This window comes from Lampetra fluviatilis, chromosome 7, assembly GCF_964198595.1.
Source record: "Lampetra fluviatilis chromosome 7, kcLamFluv1.1, whole genome shotgun sequence".
Classification (NCBI taxonomy): domain Eukaryota; kingdom Metazoa; phylum Chordata; class Hyperoartia; order Petromyzontiformes; family Petromyzontidae; genus Lampetra; species Lampetra fluviatilis.
In genome coordinates, this window is record NC_136281.1 from 16,509,103 (window position 1) to 16,533,443 (window position 24,341).

The 24,341-nt window shown below is 46.0% G+C and overlaps 2 protein-coding genes across 2 annotated transcripts; both read left to right on the plus strand.

The window, feature by feature from the left end:
- The first annotated feature begins 2,086 nt into the window (after positions 1 to 2,086).
- ARV1 (ARV1 fatty acid homeostasis modulator) lies at positions 2,087 to 5,946 on the plus strand. Its single transcript, XM_078858003.1, has 5 exons — positions 2,087 to 2,295; positions 3,201 to 3,320; positions 3,710 to 3,878; positions 4,320 to 4,529; positions 4,979 to 5,946. Exons 1-5 carry the CDS (start codon positions 2,203 to 2,205, stop codon positions 5,074 to 5,076), a joined length of 690 nt encoding a protein of 229 aa, XP_078714129.1. The 5' UTR covers positions 2,087 to 2,202; the 3' UTR covers positions 5,077 to 5,946.
- Positions 5,947 to 6,965: 1,019 nt separating this feature from the next.
- On the plus strand, positions 6,966 to 23,266 carry EXOC5 (exocyst complex component 5). The gene is made up of 18 exons (XM_078858697.1): positions 6,966 to 7,165; positions 9,090 to 9,184; positions 11,066 to 11,213; positions 11,824 to 12,018; positions 12,231 to 12,295; positions 12,447 to 12,475; positions 12,929 to 13,038; positions 13,150 to 13,194; positions 13,768 to 13,908; positions 14,854 to 14,936; positions 15,478 to 15,687; positions 16,074 to 16,221; positions 16,629 to 16,737; positions 18,041 to 18,161; positions 18,585 to 18,671; positions 19,466 to 19,574; positions 19,842 to 20,057; positions 20,638 to 23,266. The coding sequence occupies exons 1-18, from the start codon at positions 7,142 to 7,144 to the stop codon at positions 20,824 to 20,826; spliced, it is 2,124 nt and encodes a 707-aa protein (XP_078714823.1). The 5' UTR covers positions 6,966 to 7,141; the 3' UTR covers positions 20,827 to 23,266.
- Positions 23,267 to 24,341: the final 1,075 nt, after the last annotated feature.

Below are 24,341 nucleotides of genomic sequence, written 5' to 3' on the forward strand. Positions count from 1 at the left end.
CTTATAAACGTCAACGTTCATCCTACAAAGTACCATCACAAAGGAGAAACAAACAAATAGACAAAAATAATGTTACTAAGCAAAAACTTGTATGTATTAATTCAGAAAATTGGTGTAAATGATGTTACTTGTCGTGATTTACTGTCTGATCTTGCATGCTGATGCCGCTTTCTTGATATGTCGATGATGCACACACTCATGTAGTAAATGTCCAGCAATAAACAGATTATACAGGGTTAAACAATACACCTACATTTTATTTGGACGTTTCTTTTTTGCCCGTATTGAAACGGCTGTACGCCATATTAACCTGAAAACTCAATTTCCCTGTACAAGAAGACCGTATGGGTTGACAGCTATGGGTTGGTGGTGATGATTGGAGGGTGGGTAGAGCAACTCATTCATAACATTGCGTTTATTTACAATTATAGTATGCTCACTCAGTCACATTACTCTTTCAGAAGAGTCCTGCATTAGGATGTGACCAATTCCGAGACGAAGTAGTTTGGCGTGTGAAGTGAAACCGGAGTAAGCCAAGAAGGGTTAACACTAAAAGCGACGCAAATATAGATACAGTAATCCGTTTCTGAACGATGTTGAAATTAAATTGTGGCAAGCTGTCGAGGAATGTGATGTATCACAGGAGCAATCATTGGTCTTCCCTTGCAACGTTATAAAGCACATTGCGCACAACACTGAAGATTGCTTATTAATCGAATCCCAGTTTCATATTCGTTTCCCAGCTTTTTATTTGAATACACGTCGTGGTGGGACAATCGTGTGTGTGTTTTTGACACATCCCGTCAACCACAAGGCCTTCTGTGAGTGCATAATGCGCGTCGCTCGCTTTTAGATGCGCCTCTGCGGCCGTCTGGAACGCTCTTTCGATATTAGGAAGCCACTGGAGCTATGCATTTTCAAGTAATCTAGATTTAAAACTAATTAGTTTTGAACTGATTTTTGTGTTTTAGTTTGGTGTCCTTCCCCCGCACCGACGATTTGCACGGTTGGCTACGTGCGATGCGAGAACAGTGCAACACACATACGAGACAATGTCGAAACCGGTCCAGTTTTGTTTAGAACCAATGATGCATCTTCTGAACGCAGTGAGGTTGACGGGAAGTGGGACAAAGACAAAACATTATATAGGGATATATACAGTGTATGAAGATATGGATAATTCTACTGATATTCTCCACAACGACGCCGATACTGTATGCATATTTAGTGTTTAGGGTGCGGTAGGTGACAGGGGTAGTCTAGACAGTGGAGGGGGCCTATATCTCCCCCATCGCCATTCTCTCCATCATCCTCTCACGCGCCTTGTCCTTTCTGAACGACGTCTGTGACGATGGCCCTCCTTCCACTGAGCTCTGGGCACGATGTTTAAACTCAAGAACGCTGCTTTGTTAGAAACTGTACCCAGCATCATTAGACATAATTTGGCGATGCTGCTGATGCTGAGTTGGTAGAGGTGCACGGTTAAGAACAAAAACACTCCACACATTCCTCAACGGCATCTTGAAAGAAAAGACGTTCAAAGTAGGCGACGTTTCGTGCGATGCCCCCTTCGTCGTAGCATCAGTGGCTTAATCATGATCCGTGTATGCACAGTTCAATGTTAATGTGCCATTCTATTGAGGGACTACTGCTGTGTGTTATCTTGGTGTGGGTCTGGGACTGTTTTGTTGATTTTTCTGCCTTGCCCAACATTGATAAACCGGACAGAATTTTTATATTTTTTTATATTGAGTGACTCGGTTACCATTTCCTATATGTTGGCACTCCTATCGTGTTTTACTTGCATTGTTTACCGTTGTAACTTTCAGACCCCGTGCCCGTACTGGACATCTGTAGTAAAAAAAGAACACAAAGAGCTTCATTGCTCTTCGGATTTCTTCTCCTGCGTGCTGCTGCTGCATTCCACAGATTCTGATTGTGTGAGTGAAGCACTCGCGCCCCAGACAAACCAATCAGGCGCGGGCTTGGTGACCCGCGAGCCAATCAGGGGCCGCAATGGGGGTGGGGGGCGGGCCGCAATGGAAGGGGGCGGGCCCCGCGACGCCGTCACCGCCAGTTCCGCACTCCGCCGCCCTCACCGCCGTCGTCCAAGGAGCGGCGGCGTCTTTGTGGAGGTCTTTTAAAAAAATCTATAAACGTCTCCTCGACGTTTAACAACCTATTTACAACAGACACGCGGCAATGGTCGGCGGCTTCCGTTGCGTGGAGTGCGGCTTCGAGGCCGCGGAGCTGTACCGCGACTACAAGCACGGCGTGATCAAACTGGCGATCTGCGTGAGTTGCGAGTGGGGCGACTGACCACTTCCCTCCACACCACCACCACCACCGTCCAGCAGTGGACCGAGCATGCCCCTTCCCAGGGGATGCTTTGCCTTGGGTCGTCTCGGTTGGCGACCCCTGCTTGAGGCAGTGGTGGCAGTTCTTGCCACGAAGGGAGGCCGTCAATGGGGCGGCTGCTCTTGAATGAGTTCCCGCGGAATGGTATTCGATTTATCCCCCACCTCACCCCTGAATGGATGATGGGCGAGCCAGGCACCGACACGGGGGTGTAACTTGACGACACCAATAACCGTGGGTCCAGCTTGCTGAGCTCACTGCCACGTGGACTGTAGCTCGTGTCATAGCCCCCCCCCCCCCTGCAAAACGCACTCGCCAGCGTGGTGAAGTATGGTCAAACAACCTCCATTCGTGTTCACAATCTGTACTGTTGTGTCGTTCATCTACCTCCCTTGAGTCGAGGTTAAGGCGTCTTGTGTGGCCTACGGAGGTTGCTTGACGGTCCGTCACCCTGGTTTGTCAGTGCGGGCTGATCACGGGGAGCGGGTCAGGGGTCAAGAACGGTGCAGATGCCACTGCATGGCCGGGGAATCTGAACTCGGGTCGCCTTGTTCATTACAGCGAACTACTGCTCCACGGCTCCACGGCACACTCCGGCATTAATCCTGCATTTTAACTGAACGTTACCTTTTGGATAATGACCAGGGATTATCCTTTTATCCAGAGAGAGAGAGCAGGGAAGTTGGCAGTGCTGGTGGAGATCACACTCAACACTTTGGTGCCTTCAAACCCTAGAATAAAGCTGACATGAACAGTTTTGAACGACGCGTGACATTTTTTTTGCCATTAACATGGAACAAAGAATTCCTCAAAAGGTGGTTTGTGTCGTTTGTGTCTTGCAGGAGAGATGTCGCAACCCCGTGGACAAATACATCGAGTATGACCCAGTGATCATCTTCATCGACACGCTCCTGTGCAAGGCTCCTGCCTACCGCCACGTCATCTTCAACACGCGCATCGACGTAAGTGTAGAATGCAACAGCGGCACTGCGTGCGGTCTGTGTGGGCATAACTATTCTCATCTGTGTGGTGCATTTGTGTATATGGCCAAAACACTGGTTTCATAAAGAAGCAATGATATTGATATTGCTGGGTTATTTCAGTTAAACATCTGAGAGTTAAGTGAAAATGTTGCCGAGTGCAACGCTCGTGCACCATGCCAGCTTTAAGAAGTGCTCTCAAAACAGCACTTCGCTCTCAGCGGTCTGTTGCCTACGTGCTGTGCGTAAGAAGTTCAACATACGCACATACACGCGGGGGCTGCACGGTGGGATTTTGTCTTTGTGTGTGCAGGTGACCTGTACCTCGCTGTGCATGCAGGACAAGGACTTGTGTGACCATTGTGTTCCAGGTCCACTGGAAGGTGTCGGTGTTCTGCCTGTTGTGCAAGGCCTACACGTACTGGACGCAGCTCAAGCAGCCACTAGCTGTGGGCGAGGCCCCCCCTGGGGGGCCCGCTGCCATCGTGCGCTCCGCCATGGAGTGGGACTTCTACTGCCTGTGTGCTGCCTCGACGCTCGGTGAGGGCGGCCACAATGCCCTTGGTGTCGGTCCTGGGTCCAACTAACGTTTAAAATGGGAAAAAAAACATTGTTCGCTGAAATTACAATTATATTGTGATTGCAATTCAAATGTGCACAATGACAATTGTATTTGATGGCAAGTCTGTTTAGTGTTTTAAAAAAAAAAATCGCCAGTTATCTTCCAATTGTTCTGTCAGATTCGTGTTGTTAAACTGTTTGCTCGCAGAGTGGTGCCTCACCCCAGTATAGAGCATGACTCACGGAAGCAGATTTAACAGAAATAACGTTGATTGCAAGTTGTAATTTATTAGAAAATAATCGTGTATCCTTTCCAATCCTTGTATACTTGTACATGTGTATGTTTTCAAAATGTAACTAAACTGGTTGATATAATCAGCAAGTAATGATTGTTGTTGTCGTGTGGGTGCGATACCCTAGAGCTGCTCAGCTTCCTGGGTGCGATGTGGTGTGTGCTGCTGCTGTGGAAGGTGCTATGCGACCACGCCACACTGCTGCGTGCCCTGCTGCTCTCAAACTACGGCGAACTGATGTTGGTGCCGGCCATCATCTGGGAGCATGAGCATGCGCCGTTCTGCCTGCCACTCATTCGCCTCTTCGCGCTCGCCTCCAACGCGCAGGCCTTGCACGGTGCGTAGCATTTAACTAGGCAGAGTAGAGGTTGTCTCGTTTTTCCAGAGAGGTACTGCAAGTGTGTAACATGACAACATGGTGTTAAAGACCCAGTGGTATTACAAGTGGATGGCTTCATCTGATTACGGTATGTCAATCCCAAATTGTGAAATGCAAAACAAATTCCCTTATCAAAATTCTGACCTTTTTCAAGATACCTGGTTCGCATGAAAGAGTAGGTCAAAATACCATCCAATAGAGGCCCTCCCACCACCAGTGGCATCAGCAATTGCAGGGCTGCACATTTTTTACTGATACCGAAACATTGTACTTTGAGAGGACTGTACAACCATTGTATCTTTGCGAGGGCATCTCAGTGACTTCTGTTTAACGAAGTTAAGTTAAAAATATACACATTAAAATGGTATTAAATGAGTGTAAATGTGTATTTGTTGTGTTTGGGACAGTGGTGCTGGACTGCACGTGGAGCCTGGCCTGCAGTACGGTGCTGGTGGGGTTCTTGGCGGAGAGAGCCGTGGTCTCTGTCTTGCGGCCTTTGGGCTAGCCAAGCGGGAATCTGTGAGCTCAACAATCCGTGCCTTGCCACTGAGGCATGGCCCTTGCGAGTTGGTGTTAGGGCTACATAAATGTTTTTACAATGCCAAGATGTCTGGTTTTAAAAATAGCAGTTTTAAAAAATATGCCACATTGGAGACCCTTTGTTGGGTTAATGTTTTACAGGAATCCACCTCGAGTCAAGTTCACCATATAACGACGGAGAAAAATGTATCACCTCACAAATTCCACGTCACTTGACTGTTGATCTTTCATCATCCACATAATCACGCGGGTAAAACTGCAGACTCCTGGTACTTGTGTGGAATGAACTTTGTGGACCTTACCAATTACCTGTCTTCATTTTTCTAAGTGTGTGCTGTATGGCTGTGTTCTGTTCAATACTAGTGACTCGATGTTATACTTGAAAGTATGTGTACATTTAAACTTGCTTTTGTTCAAAATAAAGCTTAAGGTTATGCCAAAGTATAAATTATTAACCTGACATTTCCTTGTAATATAGAAATGGAATTGTTGCTATGTAAAAAAAAAATCTGTGTTTGTGTTTAAATGTTGAGTTGAAAACTTGATTATCAGCTAAGCTGATTAAATCTAGCATGTTAATTTTTACATAAATTTAAGTAATTTATTTTTTTGCGAATATTTAAGAGATTGCACTTATTAAATAATCGTTCAGGAAATGTGTGTTTAGTGTTGTAAGTTGGAAACATTTCTGTTTAAGCATATTTACAAGGCTCATGACGGTTACAAATGTTTGCGATCCTGATAGGAAAACATTCTACGCGATTAACTTAACCTTTTTAACTGACTTGTCCATGGCTTGTGTATGCGTGTTAATAAAATATATTTTAAATCCCAACCCCTCCATTTGTAAAACCAGACATGTTTTTTCTTCGAAACTGCACAGGACTATGCCGTGGAACCCTGCTTCTGTTGCATGTTGAACTTCTTTCACACCGTACGTAGCCAACCGTGCTCATCGGAGGTTACGGGCAAGGACGAACTAAACACAAAAAGCAGTTGAAAGGAAATAAGGTTTCAATCTATATTTGAAAGTGCATAGCTCCAGTGGCTTCCTAAAATATGGACAGGTTATCCAGATCCATTGCGAACAGGTCGATAATCTGAATTGTTGCCTTGAACCAAAGTCGCCCAATCTCGCTCGATTCGTAAGCGAAGCAAGGTTCAACCTGGATATTGTTGCATGGGCGATCACCGTTCTTAATAAGGGGTGCTAAAGGCTGATGCTTCGGGGCCACGTGGTGGGCAGCAGAGGGCAGTGCAGCAGCATCTACGCTCTTCAATGCTCCCCGCGTTCAGCAATCGGCGCTGGTTAGCGTGCCGAAAATATGGTCAACGCTGTGTGGGCGTAGAGAAACCCTCATCCAGCAGTGGATTGACAACCACTTGCCAGGAACATGGCACGACCGGCACGCGTTGAGCATTTTCTTGGTTCTTTCGGTAAAATTTCGATTTAAAGCTTTCGTGACTGCAGGGATTCATATTCTTGGTTCTTTCGGTAAAGTCACGTAGAAGGGAAATAATACAAATAAAAAATACATTTTTCTTCTAGATTTGAAGCTTTCGTGACTGCAAGGAATCATATTCTTAGGTTTTTTCGGTAAGGTCACATAGGTAAAACATCAAAATTAATGAAAATAAAATAAAAACAAAAATCACGACGTTTCGGAGGCAACACAAGTCTCCGTCATCAGGTGGGACCGTCACAGCCAGATTAGCTGCAGCTATTTTATTTTCATTAATTTTGATGTTTTACCTACGTGACTTTACCGAAAAAACCTAAGAATACATTTTTCGGTAGATTGAAAACAATTTAAAAAAGTAATCGATTCCAAACAGCGCCGATAAGCTGAATCGATTTCCCCCTACTGTACCTCCGGTTTGATTCCTGTAGGGGTGACACAAACAAGCTTTGTAATTGTTGACGAAAGCGTGAGTTTAATGAGGATAATGCGCCACTCCGGCGCGGTGTCTGCCCGCGAGGTTCGCTAAGGACGCGCTGCGGTGATCAGCATCTGTGTTTGCGAGTGAGGATGGCGACGCCGGACCTGTTCGAGGTGAGTAGGCCCGAAGCCTACCCCCTTGCCTGGGTCGTCGGCCGGGAAAGGTGGGCGGGCTCCCCGCAGGCGGTGGGTGGGCGAGGCGGCCCCCTGCACCGCGATTTAAAGGAAACTGTTTAAAACATTATTCACGAGTCGTTAAGCGACTGCGCGAGATAATTTCGGCTAAAGTGGCAGGCGTGCACGGATTGCGCAATTTTATCACGGTTTAAAGTAATGTTTATATCCGAAAGAGCCTCTCATTGTCAAGATAGTCGTAATGTACGGTACTGTATTATCCACAAAAGCCACATTTAGCTCTTATGTTGTAGATGCACGCTCAGGATGGGAGTCGCGGACGAATTTGTCGATGCTTTGCTGCTGAGAAATATATTATTTTAAGATACAGTTACTCCGGCACCTTTTAATGCATGCACTGTATGTTGAACTTCTTTCGCACCGTACGTAGGCAACCTTACTCATTGAAGGTGCGGGGAAGGACAACACAATTTTAAACGCAAAAAATGTAGTAACCTCTACGGGAGCGCTACGACGTAGTTCTGTCTGGTAGCGATTTTAAAAGGACACTGACCACGCTTCAAACCGTTTACACAAGAGCCGACAAGCACCTTTGACATTTTGTTTGACATAACATTTCACCCGGTGGTAAGTCAAGGGCGTGTCCTGTAAACACTTCCCCCCCCTGGTACATACCAACAGCCTAAGGTTGTGGTGATTATCTGAACTGGCCGTGAAACCCTTTCCACCCTGCCCTTCATAAACCCGCACAGACAAACTTGGTAAAGTATGGTGAAGCCAGCCCCACGAGCCGCATGGCGTGGGGAGGTGTTTAATCACTGACAAAAAGTCAGGGTTTTTTTCCCCCCGTATGGGAGGAAACTGCACTTCTCTGAGAAAAACCCACACAATCGAAAGACGTGTTCATGTCAACACTAATTACGCCGACTCGTTCACAAACATTTCCTAGACTACCATCTCTTGCCAACCTTACAGTGCAACGGATTTGAGAGTTTCACATACATCTACGTGATTCTTCAAACCTTTTGCCTCCAAAAGCGATCGGGTTTACTGACTTGCTCCTGTTCCAAAACAGTTGACTGAACACGTGACTCTTGTCATGTAAAGGCAATGTCCCCTGGTGCCGGTATGGACGATACATGTTGTTCTCAGAGTCATTTGGTAGAGCAACAGAGTTCCCAATCGTGAGTCAGTATCCTGGCCAGCGGATCCTCATCCGAGTGACCATCAGCAAAACAATCTTAACCAGTGTGGGATACAGTCGTGAGCAACCAGCCAAACTGCAATAATGCCGTTTATTTTATTTGTTTTATTATACATTATTACACTTATCAAATTAACGTCTTGGGCACAACCAGTTCGTGTCAACTGTCTCGTCATCTTGAGTTTTAACCCCCATCGGTCTTAGGTTTTTGTGTCTGCTAACAAACACACCCATGTAATATGTAGTGAACCGAGTTATTTGTTCATGTATAAACTTGCAAATGGGCTGTACGTGCATTATCAGTTTGTCATGGGTAGAATGATTTACGCCCCCCCCCCCCAGAATTGAATGAACTTGTGAATTATTCCAATTCAGAGTCGTAAGTGCCTCAATCCAAGATTGCAATTGGATCCAATAATGTTTCTTTTTAAATAACTTTTTTGAAAAATGGCAGCATCTCTAGTGGCGGCAGGGTTTGTAATACAGCCGCCCTTTACCACGTCTGAATTGCAAAACATTGATTCTTACACACAATTTGATAGATGTGTCATGAGCATAGGGACAGATGTGAATTGATGTATCGCTCCACCCTTACAATTTAAAATGATTGGCTGGCCCATTCTTGTTGAGCCATGGGTATCGAGATTCGGCAAGTGCTGCTATAAGCAATCTTGACTGCAACTGCTAACTGTCGTACAGGAACCCTTTGACGTGGACGAGTACATCGAGCGGCTGGCTTGGAGGACTCCTGGGGGCGGCACCAAAGGGGGTGTGGATGGATTCGACCCGAGGCGGTACGGTTGGGGAAGACTGGGCGACCGCATCGTTTTAATACTCGTTGTACCTTCGACAGTTGGTTACCTGCTCACAGCCAAGGAAATGTAATCTTAGCTGGAACTCGACAGATGGACCCATCTCATTGCCAGAGGCAAGAATTTGCCAGCATTATTTTTAAAAATATTCTAAGGTAGAACACTGGTTGTTGCAAATCGCTGTAATAGAACAATGGTAGTGTAATTTCACCACTTGTGACTGGGAGTCATGTGGGATTACTTGCTGTTGTCGGCTCATTAAGAGCCCTGGGAATTAACTTTGGCAGCCAGGTTTCCTGACAGATCCCATATGCTATCCAAAGCCCATTCAGGTATTTCAATGGTGATATTTGTGCATTGCTGATGGGCTTTCCTTACTCACAAGATGAAGTTCACGAACACTTCCATAGGACGTGGCACATTAAACAAATTACTGACATCGTCATTAGTTATTCATCACTCATTCCACTGATTGTGTCTGTTCAAAAGCATTCTCACAACTGCACTGCATGTGTGAAATTGATCAGTATGGATCTATTTGATGGCCAATAGTCGATTTTAAAGGTCTCCGTCTAGTTGGAGGTCAACCCATGCGCCTGTTACTTTGAATCTACACCCTGACCCCAACATGCAAATTCCTCAATGGGTATTGAATGATTTGCTCTAAGGTGAAAGACATTTATCATAATAATCAATTTTTTAAACAGTTGTGATGTACCAAAAATGGAATGATAGGTACATTACTCAAACGTCTCCACAATCTTGTATTTTGTGCTTTTGTCATTTTTGGTTACCCAAGTCATGCTTGGAAATGAGACTATCTTGGTCTCTTGACAAAATAACTAAATTAAAATTGAAACTGGAAACTACTTTTACATCATGCATCTGACTTAACTTCTCAGCTTTCTTGTAAGTTATGGTTTAAGTGCCTGAAAATACTTTGACATAGTAACCTCACGTGCCTGAATGTGGATATGGACAATGTATATAGATTGTCCATAGCCTAGTACATTATTTCTGAAACCTAAACATGTGTATTGATCGCAGGCAGATGTGTTTACATTAGACTGGCCAAAGTTTGTCACTGAAGTAAAAATCGCCTGTATTTAGCAATGGCTAGAAATGGCTAAAACAGGGCTTGTTATTAGAGTTTATTTTTATTGAAATTATTGACAGAATTTCTTAGCCTTTCAACTACCAGATGCCTCAGGCCAGTTTTGTCAATAAGTTCAGTTTCTCATTACAATGCTGAACCAGAATGCATTGATGTTGAAATAATCCCTTTTCACTTCGCCTTAGAATACCCCAAGTACATTGATTTTCACAGACTCATGCCCAAGCACAAAGCCACAGAGCCCAATCATCTGACCTTAAATTTAACGAAGGTCATCGATGTGAAACGTTGCCGATTCATTGCTCTTTTGCAATCTCGGCGTGTGTACGGACTTTACTGAATGCTACATTTAAAATAACAGATACACCAGATGAACTAACACAAATGCTCATCATCTAACATTGCACGGTTTTGTTGGCCCAGCTTGAGAAAAGGTAGTAAACTAACTGCACAATCTAAAGCCTTGCAAGCTGGTTTACTGTTACGGCAGCCTATCATTGGAACATAGACCAGACTTTTTTCAATACATTCGCTCCCAACATCGTTGCACTTATCGTATGGCTAAACAAAAACCGTTTAGTGTCTTGATATTCAAAAAACCTCATGACCACTCATTACAGGTGTGATAAGTGAATTCAATGTCTTGCAGTTGGAAATTAATTGGAAGCAACCAGCGCAGCTAGCATAATAGTACCGCACCGAGTGCGACGATGGAATTATCCCGTTTGGACACGTTGTGGGGAGCGCAGGCTTCTGGAGGAGTTTGTGGGCCACATCCAGGAGCTCAAGATCCTGGACGAGCGCATTCAGCGGCGCGTCGAGAAGCTGGAGGCCTCATGCCAGAAGGAGGCTAAAGAATACGCGCGCAAGGTGCAGGAGCTGCAGAAGGGAAACCAGGTGGGCTTCTGAACCCAAGCACAACAATCGGTATCAATCTCCTCTTCATGTTAACGAAAGTATCTAAAATGCAGCTGCATCTCAAGACACAACTGCTCATGTACTTTCAGGTGACTAGTAGCAGAAATGTTATTTTTTTTACTGTGGATAGAGTTGTGAGATGTTGGTTTGGTAAGACATCATTGATGATGTTTTGATTGAAAGGTTTTGTGCATGGACTTGAACAGGGTGAGGGAATGAATGCAAATTACTGGAGGGATCTAATTCCAGACTGGGGCAGCTGCAAAGAAAAAGCGACTTCCCATTGAGTAGGGGTTGACTGAGTGTTCGACTGTTGACCTTGGCTGCCAGATTGGAGAGCACACTTAACACCAAGCTTGATATTAATATACACTTGATAATGCCACCAAACCTGACATTGGCACAAATTTTTACCCACTAACAGTCATAAGCCCTTGTATTAATATGGCTTTTCCAAAAACCTTAACCTTAGCCATAATCATAAAATGTATTCTCAATCACAACTTTCACAATTTTTTCTTTGTAACATTAACGCTAGCCCATGATTGATGAGCATATGCCCTCCTGCTATCCCCACCACTCTCCCCAGGTCGCATTTCAGCACTTCCAGGAGCTGGACGAGCACATCAGTTATGTGGCCACCAAGGTGTGCCACCTGGGCGACCAGCTGGAGGGCGTTAACACGCCACGGCAGCGCGCTGTCGAGGCGCAGAAGCTCATGCGCTACTTCAATGAGTTCCTGGAGGGAAACCTTACGTCTGAAGTCTTCACCGATCCCAGCAAGGTGAGGACAAGGGTGGTGTTGACTCGGCAGAGCTGGTACTCAAAACCAAGCGACCCTGGATAATTATTCTGTGGGAATTGTTTTACCTTACCTTCATCAGACTTGGCCCATGGAGGTGGCTGAGGACTGAGTGTTAAGCTGCTATTGTAAGCGTGCAAAGCTGTGTTTTGGTATGACCTTTGACCTGCTTGATGGGTACTTTTGTATTTCAGATTCAAGAAGCTGCTGACATCATTCAGAAGCTTCATCTGATTGCTCAGGAGCTACCCTTTGACAGGTAATGTATGCCTGCCTTGCCCGCCGCTTTGCTTTGAGTATCTTGCTGTAAACAGCTCATGGTCAGTAGAAGTGACCTTGCGTTCACTCCATTATATTTAGTTATTATTTTACAGATGCCCACACTCATGTTTCTTTATTTTCCTCAACAGGTTTTCGGCTGTAAAATCACGGATTGCAAGTAAGTGAATCTGGAAACTGTTTATTTTATGAGTGGATTCTCAATTAGTGTCACAATATTTTCTATGAATGGATAATACTTTTGTTTATAGAGCCAATAGGTTCGTGTTTCAAGAATGTTTTTGATATTTAAGAAACGTTATTACGTTCCTGTTTCCACATTGTCCAATGTATATCACGTTGACAAACTGTAAAATATTCCCGTACAAGTGTCCCCACGACTAATGTATTCCTTCATGCAATATCAAGAGATTCTGCCCCTATCATGCATTTTGGATATATTTCCATCCCACCCTTTCGTACATCGGCAGCACGTTCAAACCACGTATGTGCTGCAACGCGATGGCGTGAGTGAGCTGTGCGCCGTAACGACAAGCAGCGATGCACCACTTCTCTCGCTCAATGTATTGATGATTGTGCGTGTGCTCATGCGCGCTCGCCCGTGTGCACGCAGGCAAGTACCACGACATGGAGTGTCAGCTGATCCAGGAGTTCACGACGGCTCAGCGCAACTCAGACATCGGGCGTATGCGCGAGGTTGCTTCCGTGCTGCTGCATTTCAAGGTCGGACAGAGGCCCGGTTGTAGTTTCTGCCATCCCACTCACCACCTGCTGTTTTCAATTCCACAGGTCATATGAGTCGAGGGTGCTACTAACATAATGTTATCGTTTTAGGGTTACTCTCATTGTGTGGACGTCTACATCAAGCAATGCCAGGAGGTAAGGGATTTTAATGTGACAATTACAAAACTTATCATTTCAATAAAAAAAAGAAAATGTGAATTGCATCGTATAATATAAAGGAAAATTAAATAGACATTGGTCTTGGTTTGGTAGTGGGTCTTGAGCTTCAAATTTAAACATTGCTGTACAGCCCATGCTCAAACTCTCCACTGGAATAATTTTATAGCCTGCTATACATGGTTTTGTATTCAAGTGGATGGTCTTTATTCATAATGATTTCCATCATGTTTCTGCCTTGGCCTTCTTTGCAAAGTGAATCGGGTATACTGTGCCGGTTGACATAGCCATAAATAATGTTGTGTTTTTAATGGTATAACATTTAAATTATCGTGGATTATTGTTGTATTGGCCCCTTTAACGTACTTCATGTAAAACCCTTCTCACTAAGGCAACTTTGGCCGAGCGGGTTGCAACTTCTTTCAGAGGAAGCAGCACTTTTTCATATTTGTCCAATCTGTTGGTAGATGTTAATTTTCCTGATGAATTTCCAGAAAACTCAGCTGGTTTTTACATCCACTGATTAATTAACTGGCTGCTCTGGGGCTGCAGAGCGCATACCTGCGAGCGGACGTCTTTGAAGACGCCGCCCAGCTGTGCCAGCGGGTCAACAAGCAGGTGGGCGAGGTGTTCTCCTCGCCCGAGAACGTCATGGCCCGCCTCATGCAGAACATCTACGAGCTGAAGCTGCAGGTGACGACCACCCCCCCCCCCCCCCCCCCCGTCGCTGCTGTTACACGCGTCCCTTTAGTTTATCACGTAGGCTTTTCGTGAGCAATATTATTCATAAAGGAGGGGGATTTTAATTGGGTTGGATCGCTGACACAGCCAATGAGTAAGGGTTGTCACGTAAACAAAATATGCAATTAGTTACTAGTTCAGCGCACCGCTGTGTTGGAGAGTAAACCCACAATATTTACAAGTTGTGGGTTTATAAACCTTACTAATTGGCTGTGTTGGGTGGTGGTGTGTTGCACGACACATTTTTAGTTACGCAATCTAACCCAAAAACAACCTCCATTACGTGTCTCTTCATCGGTTGTTGGTAAAAGCCGGGTCTGGGTAGCCCTTGAGTGCTTGAGCTTAATTACTTTTGGCATGAAATGAATTATAAGTGGCATGTAATATTCTTGTACATGTATATAGCATTCCAAATGTGAACAGGTATGTGACTGATACTGACGATACAGTGAGGTTATGCCATGTTCAGCATCCTTTGTTTACGTTACTGCTGGGTCCGTTTTGAAAATGGTGGTGGTCCCATGTGTCTTATCACGAACGTGGACATATTGTTTGTTTTGATAAGATGTCACGACTGATATTTATTTACAGTAATGTAATTACGTTTCAATCCACTGCTGGATGGAGGCCTCCCCATGCCATGTCCGTCATGGGAGTCGAGCAGTGATGCATAGCTATAAACCTAGCAACTTGACATCGATTCCCGGACTTGGCTAACATGAGTTCTGGGTGATATCTGAACGGATCCTGACCTTCCCCTTCACCAACCCACATTGACCAGTATAATGGAGTATCGTTACACAACCCCAGTTACTCATATGGTATGGGGAGACCTTCATCCAGCAGTAGTTTGATAAAGGAATGTGAATGATGATTATTGTTGTGTTTTGCATGCAGACTTATGTGCGAGAGAGGCTCGAGGAGTGCCGGAAGGCCGATGCAGAGCAGTACCTCACCAAACTGTATGACCTGTACTCACGGTAAGTTGCGAAAACCCCCAGCAAATTCATAACTGGAGCAAAAAGCGGCTTTGAGGATGGCAGTGATGTTGGCACAATTCAGCACTTGCAAGGTAGCCATGGGCAGTACCAAGTCCAAGGTAGTCAAGTTGAGCATGGTGCTGGCCAAATAAGGCCCCCGCGTAGGATGTTTGTCTCAATGTACATATGCGGCTCTATGTCAATCGACTTCCGGATGACGGCCTCCCCCACACCATGTGGGCCATGAGGATTAATTGACCATGGGTTGGTAAAGAGGTGTAGCATAGAAGTGGGAGCAAAATAAAGTACAACACTGCATGTTGCTGCACTGCTCTCAACATCGTCGCGCAGCAGCCAATCCAGGCACTAAACCCATGCTCAACCCTGCTAGGTTTCCGAGATTTTAGGAGATTGGGCACATTCCGGGAAATTTGTCATTGGGTGTCGTCTTGATGGGTGTCCACAAATATCGCTCGCCTTAACAGCCCCAACAGCTGAGAATCTGTGTGTGTGTGTGCGTGTGCTGGTGTGCTCGCCGCAGCACGGCAGGCCTGTCACACCGGCTGGCAGAGCTGGACCTGGGCACGGAGCCGCACGCATACCTGGCCAAGCTGACCAAGGCCGTGTTCCAGCACTACCTGGAGAGCTACATCGAGGTGGAGGTCAGCTACCTGAAGAGCCGCAGTGCCACCGTGCTGCAGCGATTCTACGACGGCAAGAGCCACCACAAGCGGCCTATTGTCACTGGGGGGTAAGGTCACCCACCCACAGCCTGCTGTGGCACTTCACACGTAGTCACTGCCTTGGGAGATAGTGGTGAGGCAGACCGATGCTGCCAAATCACTGGGCTGGTGCTAGGTGTACCTTCTGCCACACAGGCTTGACTGCAGCAGGGCATTGAAATGATCGAGATGAGATGCGATTGTAAGGCACTTTGAGTTGCCGAGGCATTTATGCTGAGTGTTGTGTAATGCAGATTAAATTGCTGGGTTTTGCGCAATGCAAATCTTAGCTGACCAGTGCGGTGAAGTATGGTCAAATGACCTCCACGACCTTCCTGCATTGGGGTGGGGTGGGGAGCCCTCATCCAGCAGTGGATTGACAAGAAGACTGTGCATGCGCATGATGCCCTCCAAGGATCCAGGACCTGAAGGAGCGAATTCGACAGCGCACCAACCTGCCGCTGGGCACGGTGATCGAGACCCACGGCGAGACCTTCCTCTCCCAGGAGGTGGTGGTCACGCTGCTGCAGGAGACCAAGACGGCCTTCGAGAGGTGTCACAAGGTGAGGCCTCCAGTGCCTGGTGCTACCAGCGCGTCAACTCTGCCGCCCGCTATTTGGCTGCCTTACTTGGCACGAGGGAAAGGAGTTTGGGTGCCTCTGGCAACCACGTGAACCAGCCCAAATGTTGATGATACTTTTGAATATAAAACACTTCACAAATCCCCGCATTGACCAGTGTGGCAAAGTATGGTAAGACGAACGCCCAGTACCAACGTGGTGTAAGGAGGCCTTAATCCAGCAATGGTTGGACAAAAGGCTGTAAATTATGATTTTATTAGAATAATTATAAAAAGCATCAGCCTTGTAAATATGTTTTGATAAGCTTGCTATTAATCCACGAAAAGGAGTCAAAACAACAGTTTTTTGTTATGTTTTTACGTACATTTGTGATGCGTTTCTGAACCCAGCTGTCGGACCAATCGGATCTCCCGAAGAATGCGGTGAAGATTTTCTACATCCTCGTAGACTTCCTGTGCGTGGAGCACATCGACTACGCCCTGGAGCTCGGCCTCTCGGGTGCGACACCCGCACCCCTGCACACCCAATAGCGGTTAACGTTGCGCTACGCATCGACAACACGCACTGGTGTTTGATTCACATTTGCCAGGCCCCCATTAGCCACGTCACCCAGGATATGACCGATCGTGTGGGAACTCGGAAGCTAGGCCGGGTTGAGCCTGGAGAGCTCTTGGATACGTAACGACCATGCACAACCAGTTTTAATAGCCGCGCAGATCGGCAAAATACATTGAAATTCCTAGAGTAATGTGGTTGCGAATTCGCTGCATCTTGTGTAGTTTACATACAAGTTACTGATTACTTATATGAGTGTGTAACTTAGATCTCGATTACAAATGTCATTAAATTACGTGTAATTTATATACTCCCAATCACTTACAGCCCGCGCGGCTACATGGTGGGCCATGCAGAAAAAGCAACAGTTGTACTGTACTTACACGCTCACCCCTTTCAACCCTCTCTGAACAGCGTAGTAGAGTATGTTCAAAACACGTTCCTTCGGAGTGGGCAGGTAGGAACTTGGTTGGACAGCGCATTCGTGCATGACAGACAGACAAATAATCCCTGGTGGGCAGTGTGGAACCTGTTGTTCGTACCTGTATGTATAAAAGATAACTTGACTTTAGGTAGCCAGGCAGACAGCCCCCTTAACTAGCGCCGCCCCCCCTCCCTTAGGCCCCTCCCCCCTTAGGCCCCTCCCCTGACCCCCTTTCCCATAGGCCCCTCCCCTGACCACCCCCCCCCCCCATATCCTCAGGTCCTTCCCCTGACCCCCCTTCCCTTAGGCCCCTCCTCTGACCCCCCTTCTGTTAGGCCCCTCCCCTGAGCACCCCCCCCCATATCCTTAGGCCCCTCCCCTGACCCCCCCTCCCTCAGGCCCCTCCGCTGACCCCCCCCTCAGGCCCCTCCCCTGAACCCCCCTCAGGCCCCTCCCCTGAACCCCCCTCCACCTCAGGTCCCTCTCCTGACTCCCCCCTTCCTTAGGCCCCTCCCCTGACCCTCCTCCCTTAGGCACCTCCCCTCTCCGTACCCGGCAGTAGGTCTCCACCAATCAAAGAGCTGTGTGTATTATATATTTATTTATGCACGACAGACAGACAGACAGTCAGACAGACAGACAGCTAAATGATCCCTGGTGGGCAGTGTGGAACATTGTTCCTCCCTGTATAACCCCCATGATCAACGCAGCACGAGCAATTCCTCATCCAGCAGCGGATTGACAAAGGGCTGTGCATGCACATATCCCTAATGTGTTTCGATGCGGAGAAGTATTTAATTATTAGTATTGTATTTCCGCCAGCAATCCCGTCACCCGATGCGAAGAACGCCAACCTGTACTTCCTTGACGTCGTGCAGCAGGCCAATACTGTCTTCCACCTCTTCGACAAGCAGTTCAGCGACCACCTCATGCCCCTCGTCAGGTCTGCGTTTTTTTGGTTCCAGGCCTGGGCCTTGGGCGGTGCGCGTCATCGCGGGTCAAGAGTGCGTGGCGCTGTGAAGCACTCGCACAGAATTGGTTACTTGGGTCTTGAGTCGAGCAGTAATAATCCTTAGCTGAGAAAGTATTTGTCGTCATCCGTGCTCAATGTGCCATGGAACGGTTGCTTCTTGCGCAACATGTGGTGACGTCTTGTTTTTTTGACACGATGCATTGCAGAGAACTGTTAAAGTATGATAACATAATATTTAATTAAGCTACCATTGTTTGCCTTTATTGTGTAATTTAGAGAAATGTGCGCTTCAGACTGGTATAAGTTCGTTTTTGCGCGTTTTCAAAGAGTGATTTTTATTTGCCCATTATAGGTGTTTTGGTTTGAACGTAGAAACAATTCCTCTGCCTGCAGTGCCTCTCCCAAGCTGACTGAGTGCCTGCAGAAGAAAAAGGAAGTGATTGAGCAGATGGAGCTGAAACTAGACAATGGCATTGACCGGTGAGCTGCACGTGTGGGCTTCCCAGGACTTTTTACAACTGAGAGGAAATACAGGGTGCTTAAAACAATGTTAACACTTATATGGGACTATCGTTTTTAATGGAAAAATAACGGATAATACACTGCGACATGATAACAAATGTATGTTAACAGCTTAGAAAAAAGTAAAAGAGTCTCCACTTCTTCTTGGTTCTTTCAGTAAAGTCACGTAGAAGGGAAAAAATAAAATAATAAAATAAAACATTATAAAATACAATTCTCACGACGTTTCGGCCACAACGCAAGGACGGCTGCTTGCGTTGTGGCCGAAACGTCGTGAGAATTGTATTTAATATGTTTTATTTTTATTATTTTATTATTTCCCTTCTACGTGACTTTACCGAAAGAACCAAGAAGATGAATCCTTGCAGTCACGAAAGCTTTAAATCGAAAGAGTCTCCACTTGTTCGCCATCATTGTCAACACGTGGCCTGGAATCTTCTCCGGTGGTCTCCAGAGCCCGGAAGCAGCACATTTCTTGTGGTGTTGTTGCAAATTATCAGAAGTGTTAGCACTTTTTTGAAGCACCCTGTATCTTTGGGTGACTTAAAGGCACTCCCAGTACCTTTCATCAAGTCCAAAGGCACATGCATGAAATTAATAGTTGTACTTTGAGTTAATTGCATTGTTATTGAATGTTTTACCTCTCCTGTCATGGAACTAGAATAAATTATCCTTGCAATGTGTACTGCAGTCACTAGCAATCGGCTACAGCATGCATTGTGGCTTGGGCATGCTGTGTTTTGTACCAACAGGACGCTAAACTGCATGCTTGGCCAGACAAAGCAGATCCTCAATACGGAGCAAAAAAAGACGGACTTCAAACCGGAGGACGAGAGCGTATTCCAGAATCAGTACACCAACGTGAGTTGTCGCAGCTGTTAGAATCCATCGCCTTTTAGTACTCTCTCGTACATTTGAATATACAATGCTTTCCTTGTAATCGTTATTAGGTTGTTCGTTGACACATTTAGTCATGTAATCTGCCCGAGTGAACGATAATAACGCACGCGCTTGTATGTTTGTGTACGTATTTTTGTTTTCTGCTGTTGCTTGTTTAACGTGTGCGCTTGTTCCAAGTAACATGCTCGTGCTTTCACACACACGCCCCCCCCCCGCCCCACACCCCAGGCGTGCGTGAAGGTGTGTGCATATGTGCGAAGCCAGGTGGAGCGTATCCGCCAGTCGATGGATGGCAAGAACGTGGAGACGGTGCTCACGGAGTTTGGGCTGCGTTTGCACCGTCTCATCTACGAGCACCAGCAGCAGTTCACGTACAACTCTACGGGCGGCATGCTGGCCATCTGCGACCTCACAGAGTACCAAAAGTGTGCCAAGGAGTTCCAGGTGAGCTCTTTGTGCTCTCGTCAGAGGTGTTAAATCTGTGAAAGAACCCCCCGTAATTTTGAAATGCTCAAAACTACCTCACTGCAATATTCTCGTGTGGATAAGCGTGGTTTCTGGAATTTTCGACAATGTCAGCCGTAATGGAACGGTGGGGAATGTAGGGGTGATGGAGGAGGGGGAGAGGATGGGAGTGGACGACAGTGCAAGGGGCAATGTGAAGTTGCCCTTCCTCAACAGTGAACAGTAATTGGTCACCACCTATGTGCAGTTTATTTGTCTGATTAGGGTTTGGTGAATCAAAAGTCTACCGTCTTTTTCCTCGGGACTCAGAAGTTTGCATTCATTAGTGCTTTTCAGCTTTTGAGCCCAATGGCCGATCGCGTGGTGGTGTCATGGCAAATATTTGGAGCAATATCTGCAATACGTTTTCATTTTCTTTCTTCCTCCGTCATCACAGTCAAAAATGTCTCCCTGCGCCGAGCTTCTGAGAGAAGGATTTGGTCCAAAGCTGCCACAAATAATTTCTCGGCGGTCGACATTTGACGATATCACGGCCGGTCCCTTTTGCCCCGACGTGCAGATTCCCCTGGTGCTGCAGCTGTTCAACAGCCTGCATGCACTGTGCAACCTGCTGGTGGTGGCGCCCGACAACCTCAAGCAGATGTGCTCGGGGGAGCAGCTGTCTGCGCTCGACCGCTCCGTGCTGCACGCCTTCGTGCAGCTGCGCGTCGACTACAAGTCGGCTCGCCTCGGCCGCCACTTCAGCTAAAGCCCCTGCTCCCAGCTGCCTGGACCGCACCGCACAGGTTGCCCACTGCAGCCGCGAGCCCCTTTGATTGAACCACCTGGACCACTTTAAGAGCTTCGAGACTTACGTCGAGTCTGACACATGAGGAGGATGAGGGGCCTCCGACGTCCTGATTTTGTGCATCGCGCTGCACCTGAGGGTGCGTTAATGGTGCAACGTCCCGTTGAGGTGGTGGCATCGTAAGCATCTGCCTTCTCTTCTGTCTGTCAACTTCAGCTTGTACGCTTGCGCTTACGATTGGTCTCAAGCATGCACACTCCAACAAGGTCGCTCGGGTGATTGGTCAGGCCTGGCACTTGGGGAAATGTTTAAACCTTGTCGCAAATAAAGCTTATATCCACTGCAACTCCTTCCTAAGTACCTCCACAGGTGTGGTGAAAATACCGTAAGCAATCGATACGTGCTCAGTCCGAGTTGGTTCAAGCTGAGATGACCAAGTCGACCACCTGCAATACATTGGTATTATTTACAAAATGAGGAAGCAGCCTGATGGAATGTATTTAATTAAGTAGATTATTACATTGCATTGAATCAACACTAAAAGCTTTTTGACCATCTACAAATGTTGCATATGTCGAGTGTTCACCGTTTCTGTGTCACAGCGTTTACCATTGTAGTCGAATACACTGATTGTCAACGTCACCTCACAGTTTTACTCTCGATTCACCGTTTTCCACTGAATTTACGCAATTAGAAATTACTGCATGACTATCAGAATCATACTCGTAATTAGTTATTTTTTGTTCTAAACTGTGCACATCTTTCTTTATCGTGTTATAATTTTGCAGTGTGTTTCGAGTTGTCCTTGCCATTGCAAGAATAATTAGTAAGCTCCACCGGTTGACTGGAATATGTGGATTAATGGACTTGTAATACGGTCGCGTCTTAATAGAGTTTTGAGGAGCCCTGACAAACCAAAGCCATAATGCGCTCCAACTGCTTCAGATTGTCTCTTGAGCTCGGGTTTTCTGAAACCTCGCTGGTGTTTTGCTTTTATGGCTGTACTGCTTGCTCGTGCCCACATGCTCCGTTTCCTTCGCAACATTTCAAAGAATAGTATTGTTTTTGTATCACGCGGATCTCGCCTTATGTAACGAACTGAACTTCAGTCCAGCTGGCTAAAGCAGTGGTGGGCTCCCCTCTCCCTGACCGAGGGCTTAATCCGACTTTCAGAGACTGTTGAGGATGGCTATGCGTTAACGCTCGACCTCGGTCGCTGCTGTCACTGTGGGGGGGGGGGTGGAGGCCCTTGCAGTGACAGGCAACTGCTCCAATGCTAAACACAAGTGTTGTTGCCAGGTCGAAACGAATCCCCTCCTAAGAACCAATTCAATGTGGCTGAGATGCGGGCCATTACGACGTGTGATAGGCCTCATGTGGCCATGGGCTGTATTAAATGCTTGGCCCACGGGCCGTAGGTTCTTCATCGCTGGACTAAACAGCCAGTCTGGATTTCACTTTGCTGGGAGTGGCCAACAGAGCGAATGGTTTTGTTCTTTTTCCCCCCCCAACTTATGAAAGCATTCACGAGCTGCGAGCCCGCTGTTTGCACTTTGAAACGCACGCTGGAGCAGAGTTAGTTCCCGGCTTGTGGATTTAATTTTAATTGATTTAGTGTCGTAAGACTGCAAGCTTGTGTTGTGTCATTACATTTATATAATCATTAAAATTAACTTAATGTCAATAAGTTGATTTTGAAATTTGCCACTGAGACTTCCTGGGTTGCACAATTACATTTGTTGTTACAATACGTTATATATTTTACCATTTTTAGTCACTTCTGTATCAGTTGAAAGTGTGTACTCGAGTGACTTGCACTCGTAGTGCCTTGCACTCGTAGTGCCTTGATCGGTCACAAGACGATGACAGAGGTAGTCACATGGCGATGCCACCCTTTAATTAAGACGTGTTTTTTATGTTTCTGCTAAGGAACTCATCGGAACTAAAAATAATACGGGGATTAAACCTTAAGCATCAAAACAATAAAACATTGCAAAAAATTCTGCAAACTATTGGGAATGTTGGTGTTAAAGAATTTTAGCAGTTGTGTACTTTTGTTATTGACAATGTTGCTGTTGGTTTAATGACTACTCGTACTAAAACTTAACTTAATTCACAATGACACTCCGAGGTAGGCTTGGGCCATTTACTTGATAATGATTTTTTTGTTCTCAAATAATTACATCAGACGAGATTATTTTATAGCATTGAAGTTTAGGATACTCTTGCCAAGGTAGTAAAACCTTGTTAATACCGCTTCTCAAGTGGAGTACCATAATGTGGTAAGCATGTAATATATACATGGAGCTTGTTGGAAGTATACATTGTATTATAACCCTTCCAAGCTGCCAGTAAACGTGTAAGGCAGTTTCACAATGAATAAAACAAATCACTGACCACACTTGCCAATATTCGTGTCGTATCGTAACGTCTGTTAATCCAGCAGTACTGTATTCGTTTAACAAGCCGCCGGACAGATCACGAGACATGAGGTCAAACCCTGCCCCGAAATTGCTCTCTTAAATGCTGCCTGATCATGTTGGTCGGGAAAACCAAGGGGCTGATGCACTTAGGACTATTTAAATTTAAATGTGGGGAGATAGAACAGAGTTCCACTGATGTTTACCCATGTTGCTTCACGGCAACGCAGACTGATTGTAATATTTGTATCCTTCGCCAGTCAGGGTTGCCCCGAGTATGCCTGGGCTTGACAACGTATACAGGACGTGGCTTTGCTTTAGATCTCTTGTGAATGTTTGCCAACCGTTTATCGCGTTTTTCCATTTTTTCCCCACTCTCTCCATAATTGTACTTTAGAATCGTGTGCTGTCCACACCGGAGCATGTTACGTCCTTCATCGGCAATTTGCGGTCGAGCAACTTATCTCTGCTAAGCTTCCAGTGTTCGTAATTGCCACTCGGAGGGACAAGAGGCCCTCATTGTCCGAGGGCTTCGTAGCTCAAGGACCCTGCATGCAATAAACCTGCTTCACTGAACGATTCCCCTTCAGAAGGCGACTCGGGACAGCACGACGAACGAACTGCAACTCGCACTGCATCGGCCGTTTGTTCACAAGTGGCCAGACTATTTGAGGTCTTGGATATTTCCTCTGGATTTGGATTGTACGTTTGTTCAACTCGTTTCATTTGCGTGTGTTTTTTCAGAGTGAAAATTGACACTCGTGAGTTGCAGTGCTTTGTGAATGCAATTTAGAATAACTCGCATAACACAGGGCCAGGGTTTTGATTGCATAAAAGTTGGAGGTCAATTTTTTATGTTTACGTATGTGAAAATGTGTTGTGTGTTCTAGATTAATATAAACCAACGTATAGCAAGAACATTGCTTGCGTACATGCCACATTAAACTGTCAAAGATATATAGGAGACATGAAAGCATATTTAAATTGGTTTAAAATTACCCTGTTGTGTGTGTGACAGTCCAAATTTCCATTCTCTTGCTGGGTGTAGATAACTGG